Source organism: Suillus clintonianus, assembly GCF_016758775.1.
Source record: "Suillus clintonianus strain FC179 chromosome Unknown DEU56scaffold_179, whole genome shotgun sequence".
Lineage (NCBI taxonomy): Eukaryota > Fungi > Basidiomycota > Agaricomycetes > Boletales > Suillaceae > Suillus > Suillus clintonianus.
Window position 1 is genome coordinate 17,971 of NW_024539403.1, and position 20,934 is coordinate 38,904.

At 50.5% G+C, this 20,934-nt stretch overlaps 6 protein-coding genes across 6 annotated transcripts; 4 read left to right on the plus strand and 2 right to left on the minus strand.

The window, feature by feature from the left end:
• Positions 1–2,811: 2,811 nt before the first annotated feature.
• Positions 2,812–3,217, plus strand: DEU56DRAFT_919727 (uncharacterized protein; the record flags this gene model as incomplete). Its single annotated transcript, XM_041358321.1, has 2 exons — positions 2,812–2,966; positions 3,019–3,217. The coding sequence occupies 2 exons, from the start codon at positions 2,812–2,814 to the stop codon at positions 3,215–3,217; spliced, it is 354 nt and encodes a 117-aa protein (XP_041201284.1).
• A 100-nt stretch (positions 3,218–3,317) lies between these two features.
• Positions 3,318–4,423, minus strand: DEU56DRAFT_749156 (uncharacterized protein; the record flags this gene model as incomplete). Its single annotated transcript, XM_041349410.1, has 3 exons — positions 3,318–3,626; positions 3,686–4,183; positions 4,238–4,423. The coding sequence occupies 3 exons, from the start codon at positions 4,421–4,423 to the stop codon at positions 3,318–3,320; spliced, it is 993 nt and encodes a 330-aa protein (XP_041201285.1).
• A 713-nt stretch (positions 4,424–5,136) lies between these two features.
• On the plus strand, positions 5,137–6,943 carry DEU56DRAFT_919729 (uncharacterized protein; the record flags this gene model as incomplete). The annotated part of the gene is made up of 7 exons (XM_041358322.1): positions 5,137–5,222; positions 5,277–5,405; positions 5,469–5,664; positions 5,722–5,892; positions 5,962–6,079; positions 6,129–6,544; positions 6,611–6,943. 7 exons carry the CDS (start codon positions 5,137–5,139, stop codon positions 6,941–6,943), a joined length of 1,449 nt encoding a protein of 482 aa, XP_041201286.1.
• A 2,342-nt stretch (positions 6,944–9,285) lies between these two features.
• On the minus strand, positions 9,286–10,759 carry DEU56DRAFT_842411 (HAD-like domain-containing protein). Its single transcript, XM_041355033.1, has 8 exons — positions 10,539–10,759; positions 10,258–10,425; positions 10,143–10,200; positions 10,028–10,085; positions 9,871–9,973; positions 9,723–9,817; positions 9,605–9,669; positions 9,286–9,554 (listed from the first exon to the last, which is right to left on the minus strand). Exons 2-8 carry the CDS (start codon positions 10,388–10,390, stop codon positions 9,296–9,298), a joined length of 771 nt encoding a protein of 256 aa, XP_041201287.1. The 5' UTR covers positions 10,391–10,425; positions 10,539–10,759; the 3' UTR covers positions 9,286–9,295.
• A 2,546-nt stretch (positions 10,760–13,305) lies between these two features.
• Positions 13,306–14,387, plus strand: DEU56DRAFT_698014 (uncharacterized protein; the record flags this gene model as incomplete). Its single annotated transcript, XM_041347268.1, has 2 exons — positions 13,306–13,490; positions 13,553–14,387. Coding segments are annotated over 2 exons (1,020 nt in total), but the record flags the coding sequence as incomplete, so codon positions are not given.
• A 3,308-nt stretch (positions 14,388–17,695) lies between these two features.
• On the plus strand, positions 17,696–18,232 carry DEU56DRAFT_749147 (uncharacterized protein; the record flags this gene model as incomplete). Its single annotated transcript, XM_041349409.1, has 1 exon — positions 17,696–18,232. One exon carries the CDS (start codon positions 17,696–17,698, stop codon positions 18,230–18,232), a length of 537 nt encoding a protein of 178 aa, XP_041201289.1.
• Between the last annotated feature and the right edge of the window lie 2,702 nt (positions 18,233–20,934).

Here is a 20,934-nt window from a genome sequence, read left to right on the forward strand (position 1 = left end):
CAGCATCAATGAAGGCTTCCATGGCTGCTACCTCGTACTCTTCTACGTCTAGACCAGCAGATGATGGCAGGAGCTTGCCAGGAGTTAGTGTGGAAGCGCTGACCGTATTCCTGTCAGGTGCAACGGTATCATTAATTTCATCAGCGTCTGATTCACTGCTGCTATCATCGCTCTCGTGACGTTCAGGCTGTTCACAAGTCCTGCCCCCATTATTCCCCTTTATCACGATAGCTCGTTTCACGTCGCCCACAGCCCCTTCAAGGCATACCACCTTCTTTGGAGAACCCTGTTGGACTCTCGCTTTCCGTTTCCCATGTTGTACCTTCCTCACATGTCCCCTCCTTCTCTTGTAATCCTTTTCGACAAAATATATTCCGCTTGCCTCAATGGAAGGATCTCGAGCAGCGCGACCTAGCCGTTGCATCAATGTACACAGACTGTGTATGTATCCCCATTGGACTACTAACTCAACGTCTCGAATGTCAAGTCCCTGATGTATCACATTAGCATGGATGTTTGATTGAAGGCCAGCGAGACGGAGCGAACTGACCATTCCCGCAGCATCCGTACAACACATCCCCCACAATTCGCCTCTGCGTAACTTCTCCATCATGTCGGTTCTGAATTCCTGCGTCATTCCGGAGTGAAACCAGACGATTTTGTGCTGGAGCTCTGGACGAAGCTGACTGTGCAGGTACTCGGCCATTCTCTGCGAGTCTTGTCTCGAGTTACAGAATATCATGAATTTTGGGGGACGTATTGCTTGTAGCAAGTGAAGAACGCGATTGATGTCGTGGAAGCTGTTCGCTGAATGTAGCATCTCAATAACGGCGACCTGTATGTTGCGTCGGTCGTTCGAAAGTCTGATCACTGAGGTGTTGTCATGGCGCATATTCAGAGACGCTAAGACATCTTTCAGGATGTGTGATGGCAAGGTCGCCGAGACAACATGAAAAGGTACATGCGATGGAAGCAGCCAGCGGAGTCTCCCAAGATGACTATATTCAGGACGAAAGTCCTTGCCCCATTGACTAATACAGTGCCCCTCGTCAACAGTGATATTGAATAAGTGCGCCGTAAAGTCTCTCGTTCTCCATATATTGTCGAAGCGCCGGTCGTTAATAATAAGCTCGGGGCTCACGACGATCACTCGGTATTTACGGCTCTTGATATCTGCCTCGTAGATCAGGGTGACTGCAATGATAGTGAAAAAGACTTTACATACCTTGAATTGTGCTGTCTGTTGCATTTGCGCCAGTCAAATTCACCGCGGAAATGCCCAGCTGCTGCAACTCAGTGATGTTCTGGTCACCGAGTCCGTTGAGCGCAGTAATAAGGACTATGATGCCATCATGATTGAAAAGAAGAGGAATCCAGAACGTTAGCGTTTTTCCCGCCCCCGTTGGAGCAATGGTAATAACATCCTTGCGATCCAGTTGTGCTTGAGCACACTGCAACTGAAATTTGCATGGCGCGATGTTGAAATTGACTTCAACGGTGTCCTCGATCACTGAGGCATCTGGGATCGTATATCGTAGAGCAGACATTGCGTGATAAATCTTGTCGAAGAAGGGTTTCGCATCAGGAAATTCACCGTCGCAGCACAGGCTTACATCAGCCTTCCCGAAAGGGAATAGGCGCGTGCTGTGCTGGCGGGGAGCGGGAGGACGACTTGTCAGCGCGTTCGAGGACGAACGAACGGTCCGACACGTTCGAAACGAAGGGCCATCGACGGGCGGCTGCTCCGGGCACGTACTGGCGCGGTTTATATGGAACTGGGCAGGCTGGGAGGCTGGAGGCAGAGGAGGGAAGGGAAGGACGGCATCAATTGGGTTGACGTGTTGACAAGGTGAGAGCCGAACTTGAGTGCCAGAAAGGGCCAAGCGAGCTGATGCCGTCAAAGAACCGTAAATTTCCCACAGAAACCGCAAATTTCTCGACCCGCAGCTGTCTGCTTGGTCTCTTTTTCTCGCAGGCGCGCCAGCCAAACCCAAGGTATGAAGTGTTCCCGCCTGATAACTTCACGGTCTCGAGATTTACCGTCCTACCTACCTAGGGTGACATACTGCCACGCGTGGCTCATATTTTTGGCTCGCCATCTCCGTGTTTGTGGGCGAGGTTGCCATTCTGCGGCGGAGGTCTCCGCGTTTGGCATTGATGACCTCAGGAAAACGGTTGACTGGTGATGCCGCTTGTTCGTGTGCTGTTGTCACTGTCGCGCTAGCGCACGTCGACGAGACTCTCAACTACTGGCTACCATCTGCCCCTCATTCTGGAGCCGAACACTTTTTGCTTTATTCCTTCCTAGGTGAACAATCCGCTCAAGCTCGTCCTATCTGGTGTTCTTAATATTTACCCTTCCTCCCTCTTCTATCCGCTCAAGCTCGTCCTATCTGGTGTTCTTAATGTTCACCCTTCCTCCCTCTTGTTCTATCCCTCGCCTACTGCCTTCTCCGCTCAAGCTCGTCCTATCCAGTGTTCTTAATATTTACCCGTCGCCCACTGCCTTCTCCGTCTCGAGCTCGTCCTATCTGGTGTTCTTAATATTTACCCATTGCCTACTGCCTTCTTCCGCTCATCCCTCGCCTACTGCCTTCTCCGCTCATCCTCATCCTATCTGGTGTTCTTAATATTTGCTCGCCTACTGCCTTCTCCACCTCGAGCTCGTCCTATCTTTTTTTTAAAAATATTTACCCATCACCTACCGCCTTCTCCGCTCATCCCTCGCCTACTGCCTTCTCCGCCCAGTCCTATCTGGTGTTCTTAATATTTACCCATGTTCTATCCCTCGCCTCCTGGATCTCTCCCTCCATGTTCTATCCCTCGCCCCCTGGATCTCCCTCCGAACCTCCACCTGCATCTATCGCTGGTGTGAAATGCCCAGCTGCCATTAGCATGAGGAGGACTGGGCTTGAGGTCCCCCCCCCACCGTTGCCGAGTCACTATCATGCTCGAAGACCAAGCGAGTGAGTTTGTGACCTGAGCATGTTGTTGTATTACCCCTCACCTTTACTCTAGTCTACAGGAACTTGTGTTCATGCTGTGTCAAGCCTACGCTTCTCGAGCTGCGCTGTGCTATATTCTGGCATTCACGCTGTGTCATGCTTACGCTCGAACTATGCATTCTTATCTCAATTATGGTGTTTTGTGTTCACGCTGTGTCAAGCCTACGCTCGAGCTACGTGTTCTCGTGGCGTTCACACTGTGTCACGCCTGAAGGCCTTAGAATCCTTAGTCGAGTGGTTTTTAAAAAATTCAATGCCCATTAATTCAATTTAATTGTGTCAATCAACTGCAACTACAGCCCACTGCCTGATTCATGCACACGAGCAAGTGCGACCACAGTTTGTGCATGGGTCACTGCCTGCTCGGTCCGGGTTGAAGTAGTCTTCTCTCTGGAGGAGAGGTGCATCATTCCACGAGAGGAGGTATTTGAAGATCGTTCCAGGGTTGTCGAAGTTCTCCGCCCAGCCTCCCCATGTGCAGATCTGCCGGAGTGGCCACCTTAGCACCATTGCAAGATACTGACAGCCTCCACGGCGGAACGAGTGGGTGCCATAGGGCCGCGGATCAATGCCGATGTCCAGGAGATTGTTGCGAAAGCACTCCAGGAAGGAGTCCGCGGTCTGAGGGCATGATGTATCAGCGGCGCGGCCACACCACGCAAACCACAAGCATTCCTTACCATTGCATCGTGCGGACTGGCACTAACTCCATCTCTGCCCATTTTTTTCCGAAACACGTACCCATTCACGTCAATGTTGAGCTCGCGACAACGCCACCACCAAGCTGCCCACAGGCGAACTGGACACATCCAAGGCTTCTCTCGGTTTTCGTACAAGTAGAATGGCACGATGCCCCCATATTGATGCGTCTTGCGGAAGGGCAGCATGAGACGGACACGCCGAGGATGCTGTGGTTGACAGTGTTCAAACTGAACATCATTCCAGGTGATACGAAGGACTTCCTCGAAGCGAAGCAACACGAGCATGGCCGTGTTGAACATCAGCTGAAGCATTAAGCGGGTGGTCGAGCCAGCCCAGTTCTGGGGTGCCTGTGCTTTCCGTTTTTTGGATGCTGGTCCGAGATCATCATCGACAAAGTTGATGTTATGCTCGTACAGTTCTTTCATGGTTTGTTCATCGATGGCGCGGGCACTGGTCACCACCTCACCTGCGCGAACCTGTTCCTAGAATGTGAGAACATGGGCCACAAGCATTGGGATGTGAGTGCTGACCTTCCGACGACCGAGGCTGATCATGTATTGCGATACCGTGACAGAGAGTGAAGGGTTTCCCCTGAAATGGCCTGGTCGCAAAGAGTCCTCCAGCCATGGTTGTGTGCCACGTCCATGGTCACGTCCGTACTTGTGGCTGATCGCGGCGCGCATCTTTTGTGCGGTGGCATATGTGACACGTGTCATGGTCAGCTCTTTTGCTTTTCCAGTGAATATATCAACGTCGTCGGCTCTGTTAATGCATTCGCCGTCAGCATGCATGAACGTGGCGGCAAACGCAACACACAAACCTGTCCATGATCCACATTGCGATCCATTCTGGAAAGTCGGCAGGGAGATCTGGGTAGAGGTCCTCGACATCGTTGGCGTGCTTAACCTTGTCGACGTCGCAGCAGAAGTTTTTGAACTGCTCCCAAAGCCTGAAAGCAAGGCAATTAGATGTAGAATATGGCTGGGACGTGAAGATGTTCACCTTTTGTATTCAGACAGTGTGTTGCTCACGATGATGTTCTGTGAGGCTGTCTTCAAGTTTTTCGACATCATGTCACTGTCTAGCTTGCGCTTTTTCGAGGGTTCCGCTGGCTGGCGTAAGTAAGTGCCACTCGACGACTGCTGCTTGTCGTCAATGTCAGCAGCAGCCATCAATGACTCGATCTCCTCCTCCTGGTCATTGGCAACAGCCTCGTATGTTACCATTGCTGCAGCATCAGTAAGGTAGCGCTTTGCACCCCCTAGAGGAGGTGTGTGCAGCTCCATGACACGAGATATGTCGTCGATGGTGGTGGCCATGGTGCAGACGGTAGTAGTGGTATCATTAAGCAGTGTGATCGCCGAGAATTGAACCCCCTGTCTCAGGAGTTCGGCTAAAACGTCTCTCTTGCCACCCACTCGTCAGTACTATGCCTGCCGTGGAGATCATCAGCCTACCTGTCCTGGGGAAAATGCTTGGAGTAAATGAGCAGCCAGAGATGGTAGATTTTTGCATGTGGATTCTATTTCACTCACCATGATGAAGGTAGCGGCTGACTCGAAATCACAGACGGCAGGACACAACAGTGAAGGTGCTGAGAGAAAAGCTCAAGGAATATGGCCTCCAGTCTACTGGAAAGAAGGTCGACCTCATCGAACGACTGCGTGAGTATGCGACTGACGACAGTAGCTGGAGACTGTGAGTTGATCATCAGGCTGGGGCTCCATCTGATGTTCCTGGCAAGCTGACCGTGCTTCACAGCCTCTTCCAACCCGCACAAAAGGGCACGAGAGGAAGCTACACCGGTAAACGAATGGCGAAATTGTCAGCGCAGCGCATCACGTCGCAGTTTGGGGAGCACGAGCTGACTTTAGTGCAGCACAAGAGCAAGCGGGGTGGCATCAGCCGCATGGTGCACAGTCTCACACCCGCTGACATCAACAGCAATGATGCTTGGGTAAGTCTCGAGGCCTCCGAGTGTTACCAGCGCATGCTAACGGGCGAGATTGGCAAGGCAACTGAAGTCCTGCAAAACGTCGAAGCCTGGCAGAGCAAGCCTACTACCACACGACAAGTCACTGCGCTGCCCACTCCTTCACCACCAACAGAATCACCGTGCTCGACTCAGCCCAACTTGAGGAACCCACAAATCTCACTTCCTGATGAGGCTGAACTGACTGCTGAGGTGCGCTTGCATCTTGTTTGGTGGAACGTGCACATCGGCACCAAATTAGCTAACTGAATTCCTTATCAGGATGGTCGAAGCCTGAGTTTGCGCTTCAGACGCTTGGAACGTACCGTCGCAGGCCTGGAGGACACACTCATAGAGCGCGCATATGACCTCGAGATTGGGATCAGCAAGAGGGTCACTCGTGAAATTGCCCCCCCTCTTCAACCATGCCAACTTCGATCATGCGTCAGGCAACAGCGTGCCTCAGCACCCACTTTGGCCTCTTCAGCCCACAGACCAGCCTGCAGCACCAAGGCTGTCCAGCATTGTACCGACTGTGACTCACCCAGCAGTGTCTGCATTGTCGATGCAGGCCGTCACCAACCCAGTCCACGTACCTGCGCAAACCATCCCACCAAGAAATCTCGCCGTCGTCCAGCTCGAAGATGGAGAGCTGGCATTTGACAAGACCGCTGTCATGCGCCCACCGGCAGTGCGGTTCTCGACTGATGTCAGTGCTCTGTTCAGAGAGTGGCACTGCTTGACGTACCTGGTCGTGAATGGGCGCGGAATCCCCGTCAAGTACTGGGGGGAGGTGTACAAGAAATGCGCGGGAGAGAACAGCAAGGCGTGGGCGCTGCGAAAAGTTCAATGGGGGCAATGGAAGGTGAGTTATAGTTAGTACTCACGCACAAGACCTTCGGACCGCTGATGCCTTCCATTTGAACTACAGTTCATCGTCGAGGAGCGGTCACGTTTCGCGTCAGACGACGCATTCTGGGCAGCCTGGAGTGACGCCAGTGGACAGCGTGCTGGATACACCCAGATCTGCGACACTCTGCAACGTCAGCGTGTGCAACAAGATGCACAGGACGCCGCAGCGGCTCGCACATTCTTTGGCGGCAGCCTCGACCACTCGGATGCCAAAGGGGCCTTCGCATACCTGAAGTCTGGTGTGGCAAGGCTGATGAGCAAGGATGTCGACGTTGCTCGCAAGTGGAGGGACTTACTTTCTGCAGACAGCGCTCTCGCCCAGCGCTGGGAGGAGACGCGCAGCCCTCGCTAGTGAGTTGGTACGACGACAATGGCAAACAATGGCAAACGACGACGACGACGGACAGCGTGTTTTTCCCGTCGTTTGGAACTCGGACTCGAAGTTCCACTGGTGCACGTTGTTGGACTGACCTGTCCGAGCCATCTGCCTCTTCCACCACCTACCTTTGGCCTTTTCCTTCCCTTTTCCCTCTTCCGTTTGTACTCGCTCCTTCCCGCACGCCCAGGACGGCATTATTGTTAATTCGAACATAGTACACCTAAATCCCCCACTAAACTCCCTAGCTAATTCGTACCTACCTAGAAAACCAACCACCTACTTTGTTATAATAGAGGCACCTTTCCCTCCCGCTTACTCCCTGGCCCCGCAAACGACGAAACGCGCAGCATCCGCCCTTGTTTTTCCCCCTTCCCCCTCCGCCAGGTGCCAGGGGTCCCGCCACCTCAAACCGTGAACCACACCGCAAATCTCCCACGGCCGACGGTGAATTTCTCCCAGGAAGTAGGAAGGTGATATCTTAATACCGTATATGGAAGTGGCGGGGCGGGAGGGCGGGACACAGGCTGACACATACGTGAGATAGGCGGCAGGTTGATTTTTTTTGGGCGGGACAAACAAGACCTTACTATCGCGCCACAACAAGTTTTACCAGTCGCTCTGTGGGGAGTTGTCCTCCAAAATTTCGGCTATATTATGATTACTAATGTTATGTTTTATTTGTAACGTGGCTGCTCTAGGATCGAGAGGACTTCTCCCCACGAGTGAATGGGTTGGAGTCTGCTGGCTGTACAGTAACATGTGGTCAACGACGACGACGAAAAGCTTTGTGTATTCAAGTCACTAATTGGGACGGCCGTCTATCATCCAGTTCCTGTCATTGTCATTCACAGGACTTGTCTTAAACATCGTTCTCCAAGCCGAGCGGCTCAAATCTTACCTCTGCATCGAATTCTGCTGCTTTCTCGTTGCCAGTCGTTGGTTGTGTTGTAAATTTTCTTCCGGGTTGTCGCTTTGTCACAAGACCCTTGCGCATCAAGACGTGGGCACTAGCGCTGAATCTGCTGTGTCATATATGCACGGCCACGCTATTCAAAACAGCAGAGATTATCATGAGGCAACAGACGCCGTATCCCGTGCCCTCCAACTCTACCATGACTTCCACCGGTACGCTGTCCTGCTATGCATTTCGTTTGTTTGCGCTACACTGCCAAATGGTACCAGCGTCCCTTCACTCGATGCCAGTGATTCTCAATCCAGCAATAATACCAGGACCTTGCGGGACATCATCTGGAGCTGCGCTGCGACCTTATTTGCATGTACGTGGAATGCAACCCATCCGAACATGGTCGAATTCATTATGGTCATCGCGCTATGATCACCTGGGCCACGAATCAGTTTCTAAGTGCTCGTGACACTGCAAAGGACTTCGGTGCGCAACTTCACCGGACCTGCGGCGATGAAATTTCAATATCGGATGGAAGGAATGGTCCACGGTCGAATCCTCTGCGTGCTGGAACTTGCTCGGCCTGTCGGTCATCGGTTACTAACCTACAATGACTCTCTCACAGGATGAACGACCACGCATAGGTTATTCGCATGGATGGGTGGATTTATGCTCGATGTTTGACAAGCCGCGGGCCACTCTTATATATATTGTTGCACGCGTTACACTAATTATACTTTTATTGCTGAGTTCACTTACGCTGCATCCCAGCGTAAACGACACTTTGCTTGCGTCGCAATCATCGAGATAAGCTCCACACAATCGAATAGGGGTTATAAGCATATGTACATTTGTACATCACAAAATCTATCAGCGTGATACGCTCCAACGGTGTAAAAGGGAGGGAGGCTTATAGGCAGTGAAAATATTGCCGATCTAGAGGACAATGCGCTTCGCAAGTGGATCTTCCAGGACCTCTAAACATATTAGTCAAGGAGCTCGATGTTCATCCGACGACGCGCGACATGTTGACCCAGCGTGAACATCTCCCCTAGCCAGACCAGTCGAAGCAAGATAACCCTTTCCTTCATGTTTGAACCAGGACTACTAGTGGGGGATAATTTTTTGATGGGGACTCGCTTTGGAGGAACGTTGTGTGCCAGGACATCGCACGTATCATATGCCAGCGTACGTCAGGACATTAGAGAAATTGTAGCAGTTTGCGTTTCGGCCATGAAGAACGGAGATCTCTCATATGTGTTGCGTACACGAATATCCCCTTGTCCTCGCATCACTAGGTGCTAGAACAAGAAAGACAGCTTACGGAAAATACCTCAATAATTTGAATTTGTTCGTTCGCTGCATTCCCAAGCGTTCTCACCGCTGGATGGGACCTACAGGATATATACGAATCGCGGGCTTCAACTTTGTCGAGCTTCGCCCATCAACCTCGCCAGCTCGTGAAAATCTTTAACCACAAGATCCACCTCACCGCCGTCCTTCCTGCTACGCATACTCTCCCTTACTTCACGCGAATCTTCAGCAGGTCGTGGTACGTATATCGTCTTGAAACCGACGCTGGCGGCAGCGAGGAGATCGAACTTGTGTGCAGCAACCATTGCTATCTTGTGAGGAGGTAAAGAAAGGTGGTATGCCGCGGATTGGTAGACCTGCTTGTTGCTGCTGGGGTATTAGGGTGCGAGACAGACGTAAGAGTGATGGAGACGTACGGCTTGTACGATCCGAACATTTCAGACGAGAAGATACCATCCCAGGGAATGCTTTGGTTCTTTGCCTGTAGTGCTGGTTAGCGAAAGGATTTCATGTGTAGTGCGGCGACTCAATTACCAGATCGAGAAGTAATTTGAAGTTTCCGTTTGATAGAGCGAGGATGTAAACGTGGCGTTTGAGTTCTGTCAGGCCGGGGATAGTGTCCTGAAACGCTTTTGAGGGGTCAGCAGTCGGGTTCAAATGGTGTTACACTGCAAGTTCGGACCGTCCAAGTTGTGCCAAATCATTGTTAGCTCTTCACGATTAGATTCCCCCCATATTTCTGCAAGATAGGACCAGCGTGGGGTGGCGAGCATATCGTCCAGTATCTGTGATATTGTCAAACACGGGTCGTGTGTATGCACGCTCAAGTCTGAACTCACCTCTCGATGCATGATGTCGGCGTTAAAAGTACCCTCCCCGCCACGGGCTACTTTTTTGCTACGTAAAAGGGCAGATCATGATTCAGAAGCAAAGGGTGCAAAGCAATAAATTTACACATGAGCAAAATATCCGGCTCTCCATTCTTCTGCAAAATCGATTGCATTCTGTGAGCCTGATGTATGCGACATGGCGATCAGTGAGAATTTTATGGGAATATGGGATCCGCTACCTTCAATAAGTAGCCCCTTGCTAAGACATGCTACCTGGCGGGTGACTGTACTGTGCCAGTTAAGGACGGTCCCGAATACGTCGAACAAGCAAGCGTCTATTTCGCGAAGGTCGAGGTGTTTGGTGCTTGTCATTATTGCTTCAACAGACGGAACAGATGAGCCGGGAGCTGCTGGGAGTTCCTGGAATGGGTTCAGGTGGTGTGAGTATTCGGGCACATGGCACCATCACTGCACACGCACACTAGGGTAGAGAAGAATAAGGAGGCTACCTACTACCTACCAAACTGACGCGTCAAGTCTGAAGCGCGTGTCGAAAGGCGCCTGGTGTCTCCTGGATCAGCCACAATGCAAAAGTTGTCGTCATCGTGTGGAGAGAGCAGTAAAACCTAGCGCTGGACTAGCACTAGTCTACTAGTAGTGGACCTCCAACTGATCATGTGCCATCATCGATCAATGATTCATGTAAGTACGGGAATTGCCGATAGCCCTTTTTTGGAAGTGTGACTTTGTCGAGCTCGCTATGGTCAACGACGATGAAAGGCTTTGAGTACTCAGAGCTCACTAATTGGGATGGCTTTCTGTCATCTAGTTCCTATAATCCTCATCCACGTAGTGACTTGCCTTCGACGTCATTCTCCAAGTCGATGAGCAGCTCGAATGCTACCCCTGCATCGTATTCTTCTAGCACATCATCACAAGACGCTAATGAACAAGACTCGGATTGCTATATAATCGATGTTCCTAAATCTTCAACAGGCGATATATTCAACGAAAAACACGGTTCTACGCGTGCTGAATTCAAGGTACGTTCGTTCGCGTTTCTTCTGCTACCACTGCGGTTTACAACTCCACTCAGCGCGTATCATCGATTGAATCGCATTCAGCCGCACAGATGCCCCAACTCTTTCACCCGTCTAATCTCGACACACAGTTTCCATTCCAGCATGCTCGCGACACCTCGGCTGCCGTGAGCGTGTCTTTCACTGACAGGTCCATCATCCTTACGTATTCTTCTCCACAGGATGAAGATTTGACCCAACCTGAATCGTATCTTTCTTCTTCACAGCACAGCACCCGGAGCGTACCAACTTCACTCTATGTCGCGGAGTCCAACTTATTCGACCTGTCTATACCTCCTCTCCTAGCTCACAACGACGTGATTGAGTTGACTGATGATGAAGACCCTTTCGGACATAATTCTATCAATAGTGCTAGCGATCATGACAACGAGGATGAGGAGATTGCTGTAGACGATATGCTTGTAAGTATTACAACATCACAACATTAACGTTCCTTAAACCCACTTTCTGACCATTAATTGCCAGACTGAATTATTTCCCGCGCCCGATTCGTCTTCAGGTATTGTCCATTCTTCAAGATCACCCTCGCCCGAAATGGGCGACTCTCTATTCACACCTCCTCCACCTTCCCGTAAGCCCCGCAGACGCATCGTCCTCGACTGTGTATCTGTGCCACCCTTTCCCAAAGGCATTACCAGGGCTGATTACAAGGCCTCGAACGCGTCCACTAGCGCACCTCAGCAGGGTGTAGAGCACCAGTCAATCAGCCACGCCCTAGCCGCTGCATTCGCTCAAAATGACCGGCCGCCGTCACCCTCCCTCAATCGCAAGGGAAAGGAGCGCGAACGCCCACGCCCCGCTCCCGTACGTCCGAGAAAGAAGTACAAGCCTCGTTCTCGAAATTTCGGAGATGACGTTTCTACGGTACCCACCCAGATCTTGGACGCCCAATATCCTGCCCTCGAGCTTGACGTTCGCGAGCTGCCAAAATTTCTGCCACACCACGAGAATATCTTGCAGTCAAGTACCTATTATATCTACGTCAAACGCCTTCAACGCCTTCACGCAGAACTGCATGAAGGTTTACCGGAGGTGATTGCGGAGATGAGGGCTTTTGCGGTCCCGGACGATGAGAAAGACGACGAACTTATCTTGCCTCATGTTCTCGCACCGCTGTTTGAGGATAGGCCGGATATTGAAGCAGCGCTGACATCATACTGGGCACGCTTCCCTCTCAAGAGTTCCTCTCGCAAGGGTCAATCTTCGTCCAAGTCCAAGCTAGGATTCGCTAGCACTGTCCCCGGAACCCATGGTCCTTCACCCCCAATCGCCGTTAACGACATCTCGCACTATACCGCACTGGAAGAGGATCAAACCCTTGACTTTAGCATGGAGATGGATCAATATTTGAACGACCTTGGAGATTCTCCTGCGAAGTCGTATCCCCCAGGCATTAAGGACACTCGGTCCGCGCCAAATGCCTTCCTTGGTTTCTTGCACAATATCCCGCGGCTACCCCATGACGCAGCGTCGGCTACGCGAAAAGATTCAGAGGACAGTTTCTTCGGGGTGCCTCCTAGCCCGAGGCTAGTACCCGAGTCTCCTTCGCTACAGCTCACAGACACGTACGCTACAAATCCCTCACATAACCTGGATGCTAGTTTCGATCTTGCGCTACCTGAGGATGGCCAGTGGTCTCTGTCCCCTACCATAGAGAAAAATCGCATATCTCCAACAAGTATTTCTTCTTCAGGCAGCGCAGGTACGATCGATCCCTCGCTGCTCGGTGGTAGTGAACCGCCTCCCAAATCGCCTTTGCCCCCATCAACAAGTGCCCTAAATTCGAAGAAACCACCAGCAGGCCCTATCATATACGTGCGCAGGCCTCCAGGAGTGTCCGCGTCGCAGGAAGCACCAATGCTCTCAGGCAATGCGCCCGGCAAGTCGAGAAGAAATGTTCAGATCAAATATCGTACAAGTGAGTCCGTGTCTGTCACGGATGAAGGCGACGCGGCAACTTCAGCGAGAAAGCCGGATGACCGGGAGGTTAATGATAACGGGGGGTGGATTGCTGAAGCGATTACTGATCCACCGGCACAACCCGGGGCGCGGCCAAGTCTTAAGATACTGATTCGTCGATCGGGCACCCGTACAAGCTCTGATGGGTCATTTGCGCCGTCCAAAGCGTCGACCCCAACTTCAAGTTCTCCTGCTGTATTTGCCACTCCACTTCCGGAAACGAAACGTCCTAAGGTCCATGCACCTCCTCCAGCTCAAACCCCGCCACAAGACGATGGCGAGCCTGATGTCGTTAAGACATTCTGTCACCACTGCCGAAACACGAACACCAGACCCAAGATGCAATGTTCCAAACGCCGTCCAGACCGCCAAATCTGCGGGAAACGGTTTTGCAACCGATGCATCCTGAACCGGTCTGTCGTCTTCCCCCTTTACTTCATCTCCTTTCCTCATTAATTGCGATGTATGTGCTCAGGTACCCTGAGATGACGTTTGTTCGCAATTACAAGACATTTGTCTGTCCGGTCTGCCTTGATACCTGTAACTGCTCCTCATGCGCGCGGAGACGCGGGGAGGAGTACATTTCCATGCGTGGAGGTGGATTTGCGGGGTCTCGCACCAAGTCGGGCATTGTACTCATCCCTGACAGTGCCCATGCAGGCCCAGTCCAGGATGACTCAATGACGCCTGAGCCTCCTGAAAGTGCGCCACAGACGATGTTCTGGGCTCATGTTTACGGTCTTGAAGGCGAGCGCGTCGGTCGTGCATTTATTGACGACGCCAGCGCCTCTGCCCCTGTTCGGCCCACGCAACCCACGAAGCAGCGCGCCCAAAAAGGACGAGCGAAGCAGAAAGTACAAGCGAAGGCGAAGGCGAAGAAAACACCGAGGGTATTCATCGGGACGCCTCTACGGGAGTGGAAGATCCGCACGATTAAAGACCTCGAGCCTAGCGCTGAGATCCCGCCTCTCGTCTCGGAAGAAAACTACGAAGGGAAAGGGAAGGGCAAAGCTGTTGAACGACCGCGTGTTTATATCGGCGATGCGAGGTGGTTACACCTACCATATGCGCGTATGCCTGTGTCGTCTCAATCTTCGCGCGCGTCATCGCCGGACTCGGAATTGGAGCTGGACTCGGATGGGACGTTGACGCCGTTGGAGGATTTGGAGGAGGAGATGGGGTGGCCGCAGCCTGAGGTGGGGGAGTCTGTGACTGTGACGTGGGGGTCGACGCGTGTGCAAGATCGGAGTGCGTCTAGTTCGTTGTCGCCGGATGATTTGGTCAAGGCTATTGGGGTTGCGTTGGCGGCGACGCGTGAGGGTTCGGGAGAGTAATGGTGATGCTGTGAGTTGTTTTTGCATAAATTTGTTTTTGTTGTCTATAAGGGCGGCGCGTAGTGAGGTAGGCGTTCATGGTACTACTACTACTACTTAAGTACGGTATGCTCCACATTGGGTTGTGGGGTACCGTTTAATATTGCATGGCGATCCTTTAATGTCGGATAATATGTGAAGGCGATTATTTGGTGACTTTCCGAAGTATTTGAAAGTCTTGGTCTACAGCAGGATTTGTACCAGAAGAGCTCGAGAAGGCCATCGGACGTTGGAAACATTAGAACATAATTAATGTGAGGGAAAACATACTGGTAACTTCATGATTTGCATCACATTGAACCCCTAGCAACCAGGCTATAGTGCCAGATTGAAGCATAAAAGTGTATGGGCAAATAAGCAAAAAATGGCTAGTTCTCCGGCGTTGATCTTTCAGCTCCGTTTTTTTAGCTGACACGCATTTGACTTATAGCCAACCCATGAGGCTCTGTTTAAACTTTACATCGACTAAAAAGTACGCAAATTTGTTCATTATTACCATTTCGCTAATATTACACGCAAAGGGTGATTCATCAGGCAAAAACTGGATGCAAAGCAAATGACTCCTACTCACAAGTTTAATGCAGGAACCGTTTTGATCACAGCAGTCACGGATCGTGTTGCACTTCTCGTTCAGCGCACTACATCCTTTTGCACTGACAGATATTACAGATGCTGTCAAAGCAACAATAATGGTGAGGAAGGAGAAACGCATTGTTTGTGCGAGGAGGTGGGGTAGACGGTAGGAAAATGACCTGCTTTTATCCTATCGTGAATTAATGCTTAGTGTTGCCGACAGGATTCGATTTGACAGAATGGTTATGCCTGGCGGATGATACTGTACAACGAGAGTTTAGGCAGAGCCTATCCCTTCCGATACGAAAGCAGTCGTAACATGCCGTGCGCCTACGACCCTGATCCTTTGTGTTTTGATATTGGATTATTGTCAGTCTTGTATTTGCATTTTAGTGGTGCGTGCGCACCAGTCCTCGTATCCAGTAGTCGAGAGGTAACGTCCAATGATTATGAGCTAATAATGCGACGAGGAGTACTAAGTTTTAGTTAGGTGAGAACGCGAAGCGCTTTCCAGTTCCGATTTGCCTGATTGTAAGAGACAGGATGGCCTGCGAGGTTGGAGGGGAAATCCCACTGGAGGAGTGCGACGGCCAATATCAATGGGCCATGGGCTGGGACAGGGTCATCAGCTGGTGGGCGATATTACACACTATGACGTGTCAAGGACTCAGGGCTCCTTACAGATAAACGGCCTGTAAAAGATAAACCAGAAGTTCAGTTCGCCCTCGTCAACGAAGGAAGGTGATACCACAAGACGTAGTCCAAGGCAAAATGGTCACAAAGTCATAACCGGCGTCAGAATCGATTTGTTTCCTGCTGCGAGCTGTGTCGAACTGGAGGCCATGAACCGTGTCTTGGCTAGTAATTTTGGCAAGTATGATGTGTTCCAAACCAGCGAGACCTCCTGGTACACATACTGCGGTCCGTGCGGGAGGCTCAAATAAGATTTTCAAGTGACCAGGATGTTAACAGACGGTTCTATTAGGATCCCACTCACTTGAAAATCCCACAAAGAAGAGTGACCGCCTGACCGATGGGCCAGTATGGGCGCGTTTTTGTAGAATCTGCGAACGAACTTCTTCATGACAGCCATGTAACGCACAGCATGTGCTTTCACCCCTCTTCAGTAACAAGTTCATCGAACCTGCCTCTCCATTTCTGGTTTAGCTACATCCTGTGCGGGAGCGCTCCAACCCAACCCAGCTTGCTTCCTGTGAACCAACGAGCGCTAACTCAGTCCCCACACGCAGTGTCTTCTTTTCCACGTGAGGTTATCTGTAGGTGTTCGCAATCAAAGTTCTGTCGAGAAAGATCTCTGTTTGGAATTTGAGCCACAACATACGCAGCACCAATATTCACCATCAGAATATATACATTGCCAGTGTGAGGTCGAGTCGCGCACCTTGTTACTACGCCCAGTATTAATATCTGAGACCTGACAAACATCCATAAGTGAATAAGACCGAAATGTATATAAATCTAGACATTTTGAATGAATGCACCGATTGCAAGGCATCCCAAACTTACATGAATCATCCATGAACTTCCCGCCGTTTGTGGTCGGCTTCAACACTCCGAGTCGTCGTCGATATCCATAAAACCTCTGAAGGTAGAATCTGGACGGTACTGGTGGTCCAGGTCATCGGGACATGTGCTATGGCGCAAGAGAGTTCCGAATAACCCCTAGAGACCACCGCGGCGAGTGTTGAAGACAAGGAGAACGATCCAGAATTTCATACTCCGACTCAACTTCACTAGTGACACTAGTACTGTGTTTCAACATCTCGACGACATTGGATCAAATCGAACGGTTTTCCGGCTGATACAACCTTTCCAAATGACTACGATGCATGTTCTTGGGCCGGAGCACACTGGTCTGTATTTCCATTTCAATGTCGAGAACTGAAAGGCGCAGCGCTTTCCACTGATGCCGATTCAGAATTTGGTTGGTACAGGAAAGCTGCACCACGGCGCCACCACTCAGATTATAGATTCCTGAGCGCGAGGTCGACTTCCCACTGACGCTCGCCCGCGAGCGCATCGAAATTGGGGGTGTTGAAGAACATTATGCTTCCATTATCTGCTAATGTCAGGTATTACTCATGATTCAAGTTTGATGACTCTCGAGTCTCGTTGCAGGAAGCATGCATAGTCAAAGTTTAGCAGATTAGTGCGGTACACACCGCCGGCTGATATGCGCTCTTGATTAACTAACATCAACTCGTCTGAAGTTCGCAAGACTCTTATCTATGCTCTAGATCTCACCTAGGAGATCGGGCATTGATTTTAGTAAAGTTGATTCTCGCTCCTGTGCTTATGATGCGGTTTCTGAAGCTCAGCTTTTTGTGCGTGCGCACCCCCTGAAAGCAAACTCAGGATATCTAGGGTGTAGTATGATGTTTGAATCTGACTGATTTTTGTGGATGACGTGACCAAGCGCGTTCTAGAAATTATTGGTACGGAAGCAATACCACTCTTACATAATTACACTCATATTTCGAGTTTTTCGACTCAGTGGCTACATTTGTGCCCCTAATCTACATCGGGGTCGATACTCTCCAATTCCATAACAATTAATTTACTCATCACTCATGCCTCGAATCAACTTTCGTGCCCTAGCTAACAGACGTATACGTCTTTACTCTCGTCCGGCGGTACAACATATACTCGATATGTTTGCTAAGATTCCAGCTGATACAACTGTCCCAAACGATTACTATGGGGCTTACTTCTCAGTTCTTTGGAATACCTTCGGCTATCCTCCATATACAAGCCATCCAATGTATGAACTCCCAGAGTGTTACAAGGATCCAAGCCTCCTTCCAGAGGGCAAGACTGCCGACGACTTCTTTGTCACCTATGCTATTACACTCGAAAACAACCCTCTCCTCTTCCTTGAAATAAAGCCTCCTGGTCAACTCAACGACCTCTCGGCTAGGATTGCTGCGGACAAGCAGATGAGGGAAAGATTTATTAGCTTTAAACCCCTAATGACAACACCCAGATTCTATGGTGTCAGTGCCATGGGACAGAGGCTTGCCTTCTATGGCATGGACAAATCCAGCAGCTGTGTACTCCCCAAACTTCCAACGTCGGGAGATATTCCGATTGATTGGTGGAAGACGGACATCACGACGAGAGCTGGACAACAAGAGTTTAATGGGGTTGCACGGGATGTTAGAAACATGACAGAAGAAGTTACAACGTAAGAACCGTTATTGTGTTTGCTGGTGGCACTCTAACATGTTTTGCTTGGTCTAGGGCTTTTTGGCGTCTGTACCCATCCTGATTATGATGGCACCTAGCATGGTGTGTTCAAGACCATGCGAAAATTAGCTTCACTCTGATTCAGGGAGACTATGATTCACGTTCTGGCCTGTATTTTGAATCGCCGTCGAGTCTTTGATTATAGTAGTTGCATATTTTATTATCATCCTCTGTAAGATAGGTACACTTACGTTCTCGCAAGGGGATAATCAAGTCAACTGCGACGCAAATAGGCAAAGCAAACATACGTCTAGGGGATCATGGAGCTCATAAACTGTGTCCATGCGGGAGGATGAGGGAAGGAGTTTGCGTTGAAAGCATGCTCCGTACCACGCACAGCATGTGCTTTCACCCCTCCCTTCAGTAACCAGTTCATCAAACCTGCCTCTCCATTTCTGGCTTAGCCATATTCTGCGTGGGAGCGCTCCCACCTTGCCTCCTGGGAACCACTGTGCGCCAATTCAGTCCCCACATGCAGTATGTTCTTTTCCACTTGAGGTCATCTGTAGGCGTTCGCAATCATAGTTCTGCCGAGAAAGATCTCTGCTTGGAATTTGAGCTACGACATACGCAGCACCAATATTTACCGTCGGAATATCTACATGCCAGTGTGAGCTCGAATCGTACACTCGACTCGATATCACACACCTTGTTGCAGTATTAATACCTGAGACCTGACAGACGTCCATAAGGCTGAAACGTATATAAATCTAGACAATTAAAATGAACGCACCGATTGCGGACCATCCCAAACTTACATGAATCATCCATGAGCTTCCCGCCGTTAGTGGTCGAACACTCCCAGTCATCAACGATGTTCAAAAAGTCTCTGAAGGGAGAGTCTGGACAGTACTAGTGGTCCAGGTCATCGGGACATGTGCTATGGCGCAAGAGAGTTCCGAATAACCCCCTATAGACCACCGGTACTAATGTGCGATTCAATCATTCGGATTGAGTGAGTACTTGTTTGAATACAAGGAGAACGATCAACTCATGCTCCGACTCAACTTCATTACTGCCTTTCAATTTCCGATTCGCTCCCTATTGAGAGGCGAGAACTAGAGTACGAGTCTCAGTCACGGTTAAAGGGACTCCATTCAATGTAGTACTACGAACCTAGAGTACGAGTCTAATATATATAGTGAGTACAACAAAGTAAGGATGAAAGAAATATAATACACACCTCAGTCACGGTTAAAGGGACTGAGGTGTGTTAGCGCGTGTTCGTAGTCTTATATAGAGTTAGAATACGGTGAAAAACGGAAAGAGAAAATAAGTAAGGTACGTCCCAATGTCTTGCATTTATATACGTCAAGGCGTTGTGACGTCCTGGTCGCCCTGGTCGCCCTGGTGGTTAGGCGTACTCTCGACACTCCCACTCGCCATACCACGCAGGGTAGTCTGACGGAGACCCATCTCCTCACGGTGACGATTCACGGCTGGACGAGGCAGCGCTTTCGTGAGGCTATCGGCGAGCATTTCCGAAGTCGATTTGTACTCGAGTCTGATCTGATTGGACTCGACGAGACTGCGGACAAGGTGATAGTGCACACGAATATGCTTTGCCTTGTCGTGGAACTTGGGGTTCTTCGAAAGGGCGAGGCTGGCTTGATTGTCACCATAGAGAAGGGGGGGGTCGTAGAGATCAGGGTCAACACGGAAGTCGTGGAGTAGTTGGATGAGGTATAAGGCCTCGCGAGAGGCATTCGAGAGTCCAATATACTCTGCTTCTGTTGTCGACGTCGCAACGACAGACTGTTTTTGTGCCTTCCAGCTAACTGGACCACCGAACAGCTGATATACATACGCGCTCGTCGACTTGCTGTCATCGCGATCTGCGGCATAATCAGAATCTGAGTGGCCTATCAGCCCGTCATCAGTGAGACCGAAAACGAGTGTGAGGTCCGTCGTGCCGCGTATGTATCTGAGGAGATGCTTGAGTTGGCGGTGGTGATCAATGGTGGGGTGTTCCATGTAACGTGAGAGGGAAGAGACGGCGAATGCGATATCGGGACGTGTTGTACGCATGGCGTAGTTAAGTTCTCCAATAGTGCGACGGTATGGGATGGATGCGATAGCGGTCGCTTCGTCGTCAGTAGGACTTCGTGTCGCTTTCTGGAGCACAATGCCTGGAGACATGGGAGTACTGACCGGGTTACATTGAGACATCCCGGCGTTTTCAAGAATCTTCTCCAGATAGGTCTTTTGGCTGACAGATAGAAGTCGTTTCTCGCGATCACGAGTGATATGCATGCCGAGGAAATGTCTAGCAGGGCCTAGATCTGCGAGGTCGAAACGTTGGTTGAGTCGTGCTTTAAAGCTGTTGAGGAAGTCGCGGGAGTTCGATGCGGAGAGCATGTCGTCGACGTATACGACGAGCCAAATGATCTTGTCCCCTTCGTGAAGGACATATAAGCTGTGATCAGCCTCGCTTCGAACGAACTTGAAACCCTCCTTTCGCAGATACTCATCAAGCGTCTGATTCCACTCGTACCCCGCCTGCTTCAAACCATACAGCGCCTTCTCCAACTTCCATACCCAATCTGGATGCTCTGGATCCTCGAATCCGGCTGGTTGCTTGAGGTATATATCCTCCTTGAGTTCAGCATTGAGGAAGGCCGTACGTACATCCATTTGGTCTAAT

Coding starts and splice junctions, on each gene's coding strand:
- DEU56DRAFT_842411 (XM_041355033.1), bottom strand. CDS start 10,390: ATGACAAGCACCAAACACCTCGACCTTCGCGAAATAGACGCTTGCTTG. Junction 10,201..10,257: donor CAAGGGGCTACTTATTGAAG/GTAGCGGATCCC, acceptor CGCATACATCAG/GCTCACAGAATGCAATCGAT. Junction 9,974..10,027: donor CCGACATCATGCATCGAGAG/GTGAGTTCAGAC, acceptor ACAATATCACAG/ATACTGGACGATATGCTCGC.